General features: G+C 36.5%; 1 protein-coding gene across 1 annotated transcript in view; it reads right to left on the bottom strand.

Moving 5' to 3' along the window:
- GAN (gigaxonin) overlaps positions 1 to 14,441 on the bottom strand; it is a 71,519-nt gene that overhangs the window by 29,465 nt on the left and 27,613 nt on the right. Inside the window, exons 4-7 of the mRNA XM_063437226.1 lie at positions 6,818 to 7,035; positions 3,424 to 3,545; positions 2,116 to 2,228; positions 106 to 255 (exon numbers count right to left, since the gene is read on the bottom strand). Of these exons, the coding sequence (XP_063293296.1) occupies positions 106 to 255; positions 2,116 to 2,228; positions 3,424 to 3,545; positions 6,818 to 7,035 (603 nt within the window). The remainder of the gene's footprint in view (positions 1 to 105; positions 256 to 2,115; positions 2,229 to 3,423; positions 3,546 to 6,817; positions 7,036 to 14,441) is intronic.

Here is a 14,441-nt window from a genome sequence, read left to right on the forward strand (position 1 = left end):
CATTGCTAAACACGCAATATCTAAGGAAATGCACTACATCCATGTGTTAAAAAATAAACATTAACTGGTATAATTTGTTTAGGATTTATTTTTGTAAATTCTTACCTTTCTAACCATGGTCATATTTTGTTGCTTGGTCCACACTTTGGTACAAATATCAAACGATTCCATTGATATCAATTCACGATCCCCATTCTCTCCTCCCAGAACGTAGATTACACCATCGATCTCGACAATGCCAAAACTATGTCTTTCCTGTGATAGAGATACAGAGCAACAGTTTTAGAACAATGGCTAAACACAAGCTCTGTCTGCGTTAGCCAACGGGATTTAATGGTTTGATGACTGACAGATATCTTTACCAGCGAAAGGTCGGAGAAGAAAAGCGGACAAGAAAGTGCTGGGGAGAAGACTGCGGCTCTGTTGGAGTTCCCTACTGATCACTGAAAAGGTTTATTACTAGGTATATTGGCTATACCTCACTGACAATGACTAACAAGGTTGAAACGATCGTCTGGGGTTGCTGTATCTCTCGTGCAGAGAGAGCCGGCCTGTATTTAGGATCTGTTCTGCCCTTTTGGGTGGAATCAGTCTGAGATGCATGGCCTGGTTCTCTCTGTAATGGCACAAGATGTGCTAAGACCAGCTTGAGATCTGAGCAGGGATCCACCGAAGAGCAGGCTTATTGAGCTGTTGTCCGTTCTCAGCGACTTGTCTTTTGCTCTCCTGAAAAGGTTTGTTTTAAAAAGGTGCCTTTATGCATTACTACTTTAATGACGTCTGTTTGAACCGGTGTCCCTTTAACGTTGTTGTGTTGTTTAAAGAATACAATTTGCCTTAACAGTATTTATATATTTGTTTTGTATTGTATTTTGAAGGTATATGTCAGAGAATTCAGTTACAACTTTATCTTAAAGAAACACTCCCAGCACCATAACAACTTCATCGGAAGTCATTTTTAGAGAGAGTTTAGCTCTGCCCATGTCCTTCCCCTAATCTTAGATTTTTAAAAAAGGAATCCTCAGACAGGAGTGGCGCTGCTTGTTTGAAAGTGTCGGCTGACATACTCAATCAGTAGCTTCCTATTCACAAAATGATGGTGCCAGGAGGACCAAGGCACTGGCTAAACTTTAGAGGTTAAACCATTCACGAGCAGTTTAAACCCAGTGTCCAGTACACTGCACATGATTGCTTTGCCCCCCCCATCCTTCCAGTGCTCACGCCGCTTACTGGCGGAGAGCGCCACCTGACCTAAGCCAATCAGTAGCTCCCCATTCATAAAAACTATTTGAGAAAAAGCGGTGCTCCTGTCCGAGGTTTCCTGTTTGAAGAGTCTCAGAGAAGCAGAAGGTAAACAAGACTTTAGGGTTAAACCAGTTATTATTAATCCACCATCAATGTGAAGATCATCTTTTCACCTTGATCCTCCACATAAAGGAGTGTGAGTGTGATCTTAGGGTGAATACTGTAACCCTTAAAAGGTAAGCCAGCACCAGTGACCTCCTGACACTATAAAAAACGTAGTTCCAATGAAGTTGTTCTGGTGCACGCAGGTTTACTTTAAGCAGATGGAAATTGCTGTAAACGTTGAAGTAAAATAAATGCACGTACTGTGAGCCAGTCTCACAATTTCACGCACCACGCTGCTTTAACCCCTTAAGGACCAAACTTCTGGAATAAAAGGGAATCATGACATGTCACACATGTCATGTGTCCTTAAGGGGTTAAAAGTTACGTGCCACAGCAAGCCTGGAGGGGCCGCTGCACACTCACCAGGGCTAAACTTGTGAAATATGGTCATTTCCAGAGACATTATGGTTTCCCTTTACAGATTCTTTTCAAATAGTTTTCAATGGTAAATTTTTATAGAACATAACAATATAAATTGTTTAAAACAAACAAGTAATGAACATAGTACATTTAAGAAAAGTTACAAAAAATTAAATAAAGAGAATGGAAAAAATTCATTATATAAAAATTATAAGAAAAGGAAGAAACCAGGGGAGAGTGGGGGTTCTTCATAATTCTGAATTACATTCCGAGATATTTAAGCTAAAAATGGAAACATTCACACAATTTAAAGGATAGCTTTACTGGTGAGGAAATAGCCATTACCTCAAGCATGGGAGGGAGAGGACTCCAAGCATTGGCATCCGGATCATACAGTTCTCCAGAGCTAAGTGTCTGGCTATCTTCATCTTGTCCGCCAAGAACAAACAGAAAACCCTCTGATGGAAAAAAGAATATATATATATATATATATATATATATATATATATATATATATATATATATATATATATATGTAAAAAATACACAAAGCTCGACAATGTGACGTAAAGAAAATACAATGCAAATATAGAAAGGAAAAGTGGAAAGGAACACGCCTTATTAAAGAGGAACAGTCAGTTTGAAAATTTTTGGCACAACCAATAGCCAACTACTATAAGTTAGCTATTGGCTGTGCTAAAACTTTTAACGTTTCTGAGCACACCCAAGGCATTATGGCAACTTGGTCAGTAGGTATACTTTTTATTTTACCTCCAACGGTGTGTTTACGTTAGATGTTTTTATCTCCTACTCTGTACATTAAACTTTAAATCACACACAGGAGGATGCTGCTGGCTCAAGCAGGCTACTAACAGAGCTGGAGATAAGAAATGCGAAATTAAACAGACTGTGCAATAAAGGGAATTTAAACATCAGATCTCTTTTTACAGGAAATATGTAATTGTGGCTATAGTTCACATGCAGGGAGGTGTGACTAGGGCTGCATAAACCGATTGATTTATCACCTAATTGGCAGAGAAAGTGGTTTTCATGCTTATGGTGTCCCTTTAGAAACTCTGGCCTAAATATACTGTAATGGTATTTATTAATTAATGACTTTTTGTCATAAAAAAGCATAATGAGCTTAATGCTTTAGAGGCACCACTAGGGGTCAGTGTGCTAACTCATGTGCTTCTGGAAGTGACATCACAGGCCAGCCTACTTACTGGATAAAACCAAATAGTAGGAGGAACTCTCTCTCTTTTCTTTTGCTTGCATTGATTGAAAATGTAGCTGACTGTATAGCTCCAGCCAAACAGGCTGGAGCCGTGTAAGTAATCTATTATAACAGCTAGCAACTGTTATAGCCTTTTGTTTGTAGTTTTGTATTGTGTAATTATTGTGGTAAATTGACATTCTGCTAGCATTTGTTTAATTGTTATTATAATTATATTAAATATACATTTAATACTACAATGTTTTGTGTATTTCCTATTATATATTCGACCATAATACCGAACTCTAAAAAATATTAAAGTTGTTATTTGTTGCTTAATTATTATATATTAATTAATATTCATATTTAAGTCACGACTTTAACATATACATAGCATCTCTGGGAAAAATGCAATTCTGAATTAGAATTCAACATACCTGCAGAGAGAACTCCGTGGTTAATTCGGGCTAGGCTTAGTGGAGCCAGCTCAATCCAGAGTTGCCTATTTCGATCGTAAAGAGGGCACATGCACCTAACAGCTGCTAGAGGCTTACGTGTCCTGGGGATAAATAAATTGGATGATTTTTTTTTTTGATTTTTTTTTCTAAGGAGGAGTTGCTCCTTCATTAATGGTGACGCACGCACGCACACATGCACACACCTCGCAAACTCAAAGTATACAGAGAAATTGTCCTGTTTTCTTGTTATCTATTGTTAAAAACAAGGAACATGTGTGGATCTATTCATACAGTAAATAGTACTTAGAATTCTCATCCCCACCATATCGCTCTCATTTCAGCACAATTCACAAATCTAAAGTGGGAAACAACAAGAGACTAAAATGTGGCAACTTTCAGCCTCAAGGAATTGTATATATACACACACACAAGTGTCGGGATTATTCAGGATGTTCCCACAAAAAATAAATACTGTTTAATAAAAAAATATAGACCACAAATGTCTGATTGGGTACTAATGTGATTTTTTTTTTATGTTGGGGCATCCCATATGATAATGAGAAATTGATAGCCAAAGAATGCAAAACCAACCCCAAAATTTTTTTCAAGTACATTAATTCTAAAAAAACAAAAAATGAAAGTGTAGGTACACTGAAAACAGAGATAGGTCTGTTAATCAATGAAGACCAGGAAAAGGCAGACATTTTAAATAACTATTTTTCTTCAGTATATATTAATGAGGATCCTATGGCAAGAGATATGCAAATGATTGCTGCAACAAACTTGAAGATAACTTGTGATTGGATAACTCGAGACAAGGTGCTACAGCTATTAAAGAAAATTAATGTAAATAAAGCTCCGGGGCCTGACGGTATCCACCCACGAGTACTTAAGGAGCTAAGTGGGGAAGTAAGTGAACCTCTGTATTTAATTTTTCAAGATTCTTTTGTTTCAGGTATTGTACCGGAGGTTTGAAGGAAGGCAGATGTTGTTCCTATATTTAAAAAGGGTTCAAAATCCTTGCCTGGAAATTATAGACCTGTGAGCTTAACTTATGTGACTGGGAAATAATTTGAACAGCTATTAAAGGATAATATTCAGGAATTCATTGGGAAGAACTGTGTTATTAGCAATAATCAGCATGGTTTTATGAAACATAGGTCATGTCAAACTAACCTAATTGCATTCTACGAAGAAGTAAGTAGAAATATAGATCAGGGTGTTGCAGTGGATGTGATCTACTTGGATTTTGCCAAGGCATTTGATACAGTTCCTCACAATAGGTTAGTCTTCAAACTAAAAGAAATTGGTCTAGATGAATATTCTTGTTCTTGGGTAGAACATTGGCTTAAGGATAGAGTACAACGAGTTGTCATAAATGGTACATTTTCAAGCTGGACAAAAGTGGTAAGTGGTGTCCCTCAGGGTTCTGTTTTGGGACCGCTTCTATTTAACATATTTATAAATGATCTTGAAATGGGCATTGAAAGAAATGTATCAGTGTTTGCAGATGACACAAAACTTTGTAAAGTAATAAAATGTGAGCAGGATATTGCCTTGCTGCAGAGGGATTTGGATAGATCGGGGGACTGGGCACTAAAATGGCAGATGAAATTTAACGTAGAAAAATGCAAAGCTATGCACTTCGGGGTTAAGAATGCACAAGCAATTTACACCCTAAATGGTAGTGAACTAGGGATAACCACACACGAGAAGGATTTGAGAATTGATATAGACAACAAATTAGGTAACAATATGCAATGTCAATCTGCCGTTGCTAAGGCCAGTAAGGTTTTGTCATGTATAAATAGGGGCATAAATTCTCGACATGAAAATATAATTTTGCCTCTTTATAAATCGCTGGTAAGTCCACACCTTGAATATGCTGTGCAATTTTGGGCACCTGTTCTAAAGAAAGATATCATGGCACTAGAAAAAGTGCAGAGACGAGCTACAAAATTGATAAAAGGAATGGAGCATTTTAGTTATGAAGAAAGGTTAAAAAATTTAAATCTCTTTAGTTTGGAAAAACGGCACCTGAGAGGGGATATAACATTATACAAATATATTCGGGGCCAGTACAAACCATTATCTGGAAATCTATTCATAAACAGGACTATACATAGGACACGAGGTCACACATTTAGGCTTGAAGAAAGGAGATTTAATCTAAAGGCAAAAAAAAGTTTTTTTTACAGTAAGAGCAATAAGGATATGGAATTCTTTGCCTGAAGAGGTGGTTTTGTCAGAGTCCATACAGATGTTTAAACTGCAATTGGATAAATACTTGCAAAAACATAACATACAGGGATATAATTTCTAATTAGTGGGGTAATAGCTGCTTGATCCAAGGAGACATCTGACTGCTATTTTGGGGTCAAGAAGGATTTTTTTCCTAGTTTGTTGCAAAATTGGAAGAGCTTCAGACTGGGTTTTTTGCCTTCTTTTGGATCAACAGCAAAAGCATATGTGAGGAAGGCTGAACTTGATGGACGCAAGTCTCTTTTCAGCTATGTAACTATGTTACCATAGAGACAAGCAGAAGCAGAATATGCCAAATCACCAAATCAGCAAAATAAATACCAACTACTGGAGAAGGCGTTTATGCAAAACACCCATTGCAATTGCAGTGTTACTTAACAAATCTCATCATATATTCCTGCATGCGTTTGCTGTAGACATGGGACATATGAAGACAGGAAATACAGCTAACATGCACGTCCCAAGAGTGTTATTTTATGATTATAACTAAATTGTCAACTTAAATATACAAATTGCTTCTTTAGTAGAAGCAAAAACAGTTTTTAGGAACAGTGTTAAACATGAACCACTGAGGATACATGCATTTTAAACAGAGGACGCCCACAGCGTCAGTGGGTTACAGGTAATAAAATAAAATCTTTGCTTTTTACTAGTTGGTGGGTACGTTTTGCTCACACTATCTTCATGAGAATTCCTCTTTCTAATCTAAGTGACACAAAGTAGATCTGCTCTACAGATTGCATACAAAAAGAAGCACTGAAGATCAATAACTGGTAGGAGAAAAAAATTGGTATGCATCTTAACAATGTGACGCCATTTTTCATCATTCGAAATGCACTGAAATGCCAGTAGATGCTTCTATAAAATCAAATGAGACTTCACGACTGATTTATTGTTCTATGTAAGGAGGGGATATGAAATAATTAATGCAGCACATAGGCAGTTGCCCACAATGGCCACAGGCTAAATTGGGTGCCACAGTGTATGCTCAGGGCAGACAAATGTATAGCAAGTTACCATGCAATTGTTATCAATTCTCATTGTACAGTGCTGGGGAATTTGTTGGCGCAGTATAAATAATAATACTCAAAATTGTCATCGCAAAACTTACGTTCGTTCCTCCCCACCAGCTGTCACAATGCATTCTGAGTATCCCCGGGGTTTGAAGGACGCCAGCACTGCTTCGCCTTGCTGTGGCTGACTCAGTGGGATATTGCTGCATTCTCTCACCATTTCTCGGACCAACGGCTCGTTTAGCATCTGTTCCCGCAGGTAACTGGAGTCCAGGCCGGTTACCCATAATGCAGAGCTTACTTCTCTCATGTGAACCTTAGTGACAAATGGGCACAGGGTTAAACCATGTGGCTTTCGGGGCTAAATCCGTCAATAGGATATGCTGAAAGCAAACAGTTTGGATTAAATAAACCACTTACCTGCAGATTGCTACATTGACCAAGTAAGCTCCAGAATGCATTCACACAGTAATGTGAAAGACAGAATGGCACACAATGCATCACCACCATAGACTATATTATTTCCTGTACAACTTTCCTTCTGGGACCTTGCAATCCAGTTTATATCATCGATGTCCAATGGGGTTAAATCAGGACTTCACAGATCAATGACTACAATAATTGGACTAACAAACCAAAATGTTTTTTCTGTCCACCAAAATTAAAGGATCTCCCTTGACTTGCACATCGTCCTGAATAAGGGGAGGATAATTACCTGCAAGTGGGTTTGTCCAAGCTTGTTAATGTACCAGGGTTTTGTTTTTTTATTATAAATGTAGGTGTGCCCTTATGTCAGTATGTATGATTGAATGCATGTGAGTTAAAGGGATACTGTAGGCACTGTAACCATTTCATCACATTGACATGGTTATAGTGCCTGGAGTCCCCAGGCACATTCCCTCTGATTCAGTGTTAAACCATTTTTGGGCAGTTTAACACTGAATGAGCGTCCCTGTAACATACACTTCCTTGTAACCATACTGATGCATCCCTGAATGGGCACTCTGATAGGCTGTAAACGGTCAGCTGACACTCTTATCCAATCAAAGTTGCCCATTGCTGCTTAGGCTAATGTTCCTCGTGGTTTGTTGGGGACTCTCTTTTAGCATTAAAACACTAAAAATGTTTACCACTGAATTGAAGGACAATGCCAGGGGATTCTAGAATTCTGTGGCCACTTCAATGAGATGAAGTAGTTACAGTGCCTACTATGTATCTTCAATGGCTAGCTATATATGTATTTTTATGTTTGCATGTTTTAATGATTTTCTAATTGTTTTTACTATGTGTCTGGGTATGATTGACTAGTGGCTCGTGTGGTGTGTGTTTAACTTAAAAAAACAAAAAAACTGTTTCCCTTATTCTTAACTTGGCCATGCCATGGGACTTACATTCTAGGCATGAATTGGAATTAGATAAAAATATAGTTTAGTTGTATTAGTAGTTTAGAGGAACATTGATTTACACTGAGAGCTGAAAACTCAAGTGCACAAATACAATGATCAAAATCATTATTCGCAATTATTAATATCGTTTTATAATACTTGATTTATAGAAGTCCCAGTAAAGTAGTGATGACGGGGCGCGGCGGGACGTAAGCGCACGCACCGGGAGGTGGAGCTCAATGGGGGTAACGGAGGAAGGTGCAGCCATGAGGAAATGGCGTCTGTGCTGAGATCGTCGGGGAACTGAGAAGCAGCAGTTGACTGGTATCCCTCTGGAGAAATGTGGACACACAACTACAAGGAGACGAGGAATCGGGGTATATATTAATACTGGCATTAATCTATGTGGATTTATAATCGGTCAGCCGGACGTATACCGGAGTAGTAGCTGGTAAACAACCACAGCGATTTCTATGTGGCGTGGTTTACTTTGAAGCAGTGGCCGATACCATTTAAGATATAACTGCTGGAAGCTGCAAGTATATAGATCAATATCCTTGATTTTTATTTTTATTTTTAAACAACCTATTAAATAACATGAGTATATAAAATTGGATGAGAGACAATATAAAGGTCAAATATAACCAGCGGCTGAACAAAGTGGTTTAACAAAATGGAAGGGTTATGACCACAAGATTTGATGGCAAGGATTGATTGTTTGAAAAACAGATGAGGAGAATTCTAACAGCTTAACTATCAGTTGATAAATAACTACTACTTTGGTGCTATTTTGCTGCTTCAGTTTGGTTTGTTTCTGTAGTGGTGGCTGATACCACATAAAATACATACGGTATGTTGGACCTGCAAGATCATAGATGTGAACTTTATAACGCTTGATTTCCCTGAATGACATTACTGGTATTTTAGGACCTATAATTGGATCCCTAATTAGATCATTGGATCATTGGATTCCTTGCAAATAATTGTGAAAATAATGAGACCAAGAAACTGGGGGGAGAAAAACAGCATAAAATTCATAAAGGTCAAATCACAATAAAGTCTAGACCTTAGACATTGACTATAAGGACAGATTGTTTTCAAGATAAGATAAAGAAAAGGAGAAGTTAGGGAGAAAGTGGAAAGGATAAGGGTTTCTAGACATAAAAAAAAAAAAAAAAAGATGGCGATGCCAAAGATCTCAAAAAAAACCAAGGAGGTCAAAAAAGATAATAAAAATGAAAAAGCGGTCTCAAACTTTTTCTCACCACATAATAAACAGAGTGAGGAATTATCCTTTCTGGACGAATCAACATTGGAAGATAAAAGAGTTTCAATAACCAATTTTCAAGACTTTATAAAGATAAGCCTGGACAACCAAACCGAAATTTTTAAAAAAGAATTAGAAAATAGCACAGTTCAAATGACAAGACAAATGGAAGAAATTAACAGAAAAATGGTAAAAGTGGAAGAATCTCAAGAACAAATAACTAACCATTATAATCTAATTACAGAAGAACAAACCAAAATAAAGGTGGAATTAAATAATTTAGAAGACCGAGTAAATATGATGGAAGAAAGAATGAGAGCTAAAAATATACGGATAAAGAATATTCCAGAAGATATCTCTCAGGATAAAATCAAGGATTATTTGAAAGGGCTGTTTGCAGCATTAAACTTACAAACTTTAGTTTCGGCAGTGTGTATGGAAAACATATACAGAATTAAGAAACCACAAGGGATCCAGAACGCCTTTCCTAGAGATACGATGGTTACTCTCCACTCCCTGATTGCCAAGCAACAAATAATAAATGCAATAAGAAATAAAAAATTCTCAGAAGAGGATAAATTTAAAGATATCCAAATTTATCAAGACCTACCCAGAGCAGTAAGAATGGAGAGAAAAAGATATTTTGAAAAATTGAAACCATTGAAAGAAAGAAATATTGGATATCGATGGGGACCAGGCAAGGCTATTACAATAAATTGGAATGATACAAGAAAAGTATTTCTGAACCCAAAAGAATTAGAAGAATGGACATCTCAACAATTTAAGTAATAAGGAGAGAAAATGCAAGAACTTTGGCGAAAAAGGGAAGAGGAGTGGAGAAAGAGAAAGAGACTTTTTTTTTTTCCCCGACAAGAGTGCTGAACATGAAATTGTGTATGGGATATGTTATCCCACGGATAAATTAATACGAGACTTTCTAATGTAAATATAATAGATGAATGCTGGGATATAATTTGAAGGGGAATTTTTTTTTTTTTTTTTTTTAAGTACAAAATGAAAATAAGGGAGTAATAGACAAATATTGTGAGTACTTAAGTATTAAGAGTAACAGTATACAATCACTATTGGACTTAGGAGATGTATTTCAGGACTAAGGGAAGATCTTTGCACAGGAGGTATCACAAATAATTGGAAGGATACAATGATACTGTATAAACGGAGGGGTGCGAAATTGTGTGTGATATTTTGATAAGGGATACATAAAAGAGATAAAATAACAAGAGTTTTGCTAAATATAACTACACAATAGATGGAGTTTGGTATAGGGGATAGAAATGAACGAATTTTGTTTAGGGATATAATATGAAAGGAAATTTTGATAAATATAAGAGGAAACAAGGGAGTAATAGATAAAAAAATGTGAGCACTCAAGTATTAAGATTTACAGTATATTAGCGCCAATGGAGCGGGAAGATGCATTCTGGGATCAAGGGAGGATTTTTTTTTTTTTTGCACAGGAGATATTATAAATAATTAGAAGGATATAATGATATTGTATAACATGGAGGGGTGTGGTTTGTGATACTTTGATATGTGACACATAACAATAGACAAATTATTAAGAGATCTGGTAAATATAATACAGAATAGATGGAGTTTTGCGTAGGGGATATAAATGAACACGATATTATAATATTTTGCATGGATAAGGTGAAATAAGGGAATAAGGGTAATAGCAATATGAACACCTAAGTATTAAGGGAAAATACACAGTTTCTTTAAAAGTCCTGTGAGAAGAAATAGTGATTTACGGAAGATTATAAATAATCAGAACAGGGGGGGGGGAAGGGAGGGAAGGGTTTTTTTTTTTTCTCTCTCTCTCTCTGCCCAGTATGAGGGACAGACAAAGGGAAGGAAAAGAAAAAATGGCTGCTTTTGCTCGGATTCCCCCTGAGTAGCTACCACTTTAAGGTCAGAGATAGACCTTAGCCCTAGACAGTACACAAGATACCGTCAAGGCTTACAGGTTGAAGAGATGATTAATTTTTATTATCTCTTGAAACAACTAGTAAGAATGTTTGGGAATGAGCTACTCTGTACTATGAGAGCTCAGATGTGTGTGAATGAAGTGGGAGGGATGGCAGCAGGAATAGGTGTTACAGGAAAACATAAAACATGAAGTGTATCTCACTAAATGTACAGGGGCTAAATACCCCATATAAAAGGGCTATGATGAGAGGATTGCTAAAAAAAAAAGGAATAGACTTAGCGATGGTGCAGGAGACACATTGGAAACGCGAAGACAGGACTAGTTGGAGCTATGAAGGATATGAGATAATCTCACAAGCAGCCTTGAATAAGAAAAAGAAAAGAGGAGTGGCCATAATCCTTTCAAAAAGAATAAATAGAGAAATCATATATGAAGATATAGACATAGAAGGACGGTACCAGATAGTAATATGCAAGTTGGAGGAAAAAATTGACACTTTGGTAAATGTATACCTCCCAAATGTACTACCTACTAAATGTTTTAAAGAGATTATGGAAAAGGTGGACAGAGTTAAGACAGGATTATTAGTTATTGCAGGAGACTTTAATTGTGTGGTGGATACAGTCTTGGATAAAAAAACAAAAAATAATAAGCCCATAACTAAACATTTGATAAATCAAGCTAGGATTCTGAGAAACTTACTCCTAGAAAATAACTTATTGGATATATGGAGAGTATTTAACTCAGAGGGAAGAGAATATACGCATTTCTCAAGGGTACACTCTTCACTTTCCAGAATTGATCTTGTGTTGGGGGAAGCTAATTTAGTGGAACAAATAAAAAGTATATATATAGAAGAGAATGTCTGGTCAGACCATAGCTATACTATTTTTTTTATAACCGATGTTAAAAAGTACAGATCTAAAACGACCTGGCGTTTAGACGACAGTATTTTGAAGAATAGTAAAGATCAGTCACAAATTAGAGAACTGATTCAACTGTACTTTAGAGAGAATATCTCAGAAGAACTCCCGATAACCACCATTTGGTGTGCATTCAAAGCAGTGGTACGGGGGTATCTGATTAAACTTAAGAAAAAGATAGAGGTCTGACCAGAGAAAAACTATATATAGAGTACTATCTGTTGGCCAGAAGAAATAAAGGATCTCTAAGTAATGAATCTATTAAGCAACTCTTTGAGATTAAAATGAAAATAGAAAAAATGGAAAAAGAACGAATAGAGAAAAATCTGGAGAGGATGAAATCCAATTTTTATTATGATAACAATAAGATTAATAAGTGGTTAACAAAAAAACTTAAAAATAAAAAAAATGGTAAAAATAGGATTAGTAGTATTAGAATCGAATCAGAAATCTGTAGAAAACCAGAAACAATAGCAAAGGCGTTTCAAAAATACTATGAACAGTTGTATAATTTACCAAATCAATCAAAAGAAGAGGCTATAAATGATTATCTGAGGGAAATTAAATTCCCCAGGATTTCTGAAGAACAGAAAATAATGCTCAACGCCCCTCTACAAAATATGGAATTTACAGGTGCAATTAAAAAACTTGTGAACTATAGGACTCCCGGCCCAGATGGTCTGACTAACAGATTTTATAAGGTCTATGGAGATATATTGGCAGAATATTTGACTAGAACATATAATGAAATCTCTCTGAAAGGTACAGGCCCTAGAGAATTATTACAAGCTAAATATAATCCCTATCCATAAAAAAGATAAGGATCCTCAAGATCTAAAGAATTATCGCCCGATATCACTTATCAACGTCGATTCAAAGCTATTTTCATCTATATTGGCAGATAGGTTGAAAAGGATAATTATGGATTTGGTAGACAGAGATCAGATAGGGTTTGTCCCAACCAGACAGGCTAGTACTAATATAAGAAGAATGATTAATGTTCTGGATTGGAGTGATAGAATGCGAATTCCCCTCCTGACCCTGTCACTGGATGCAGAAAAGGCCTTTGACAGGGTCGGGTGGGGATATATGATGGGAGTATTGAGGGCAATGGGCATAGATGGATGGATGTTGTCGGCAATAGGCTCTATTTATCAAAATCCTACGGCGAGGGTAGTGGGCATAGATTTATGCTCTGATTGGTTTCCATTGAAAAATGGCACACGGCAAGGGTGCCCACTTTCACCTATTTTATACATTCTCTCAATGGAACCCTTCGCAATTAGAATAAGGGAGAACCCGGATATCCGGGGAGTACCAACTACGGATAGAGAATTAAAAATAAGTATGTATGCCGACGATACCATTTTGACCCTAATAGACCCAATTAAATCAATTGACAACTTGATAAAAGAAATAGAAATGTTTAGTATTATCTCAAACTATAAAATAAACTCAGATAAAACTTTTTTTCCACTTTTAAGAGTGGAAAAGTGAATTTTTGAAGACTTATTGCTTTGTGGATGCGAAGGGGAGTTTTGAATATCTAGGGGTAATAATATCGGACAATTTGGACAAAATGGTGGAGATTAACTTTACTAGGCTTTTGAAATCCACTGGGATATCGTTAAAAAAATGGAACCCCCTGTTTCTGAGTTGGTTAGGAAGGATAAAAGTAATTAATGCGTACATAGTGCCTAGATGGACATACTTTTTCAGAATGGTTCCTCTAAAAATCCTTTGCCATGGTTGGAGATAACACAGAGACTTATTAAAAATTTTATTTGGAAGGGGAAAAAAACACGGATTGGATTAGACCAATTAATAAACAATATTGAGCACGGAGGGGTAAATTTCCCGAACATAGCAAGCCATTATGAGGCCTCTATCATATTCCATACTCAGTTATTAATTAAAAAAGATTCTGAAAAATCTGGCTGGTTTGGCTTAGAGACCCGAGCCCTAAATGGAAAAGAACTGATTAGGTACATCTGGCAACCCAAGAAAATTGAAAAAGAAGTCAGTAGTGTAATTCTAGAATATCTGTTGAATGAATGGAATAAGATTAGAAAAAAACTAAAAATCCTGGGAAACATTTTTGGGTTCATGAGGATAGAAACATTAGAAGCTTTATTGCCAGATTTAAAAATAGACTCTTGGAAGGATAGGAAAATTGAAACTCTGGATGATATAATA

The sequence above is a fragment of the Pelobates fuscus genome, chromosome 12, assembly GCF_036172605.1.
Source record: "Pelobates fuscus isolate aPelFus1 chromosome 12, aPelFus1.pri, whole genome shotgun sequence".
NCBI classification, from domain to species: Eukaryota; Metazoa; Chordata; class Amphibia; order Anura; family Pelobatidae; genus Pelobates; species Pelobates fuscus.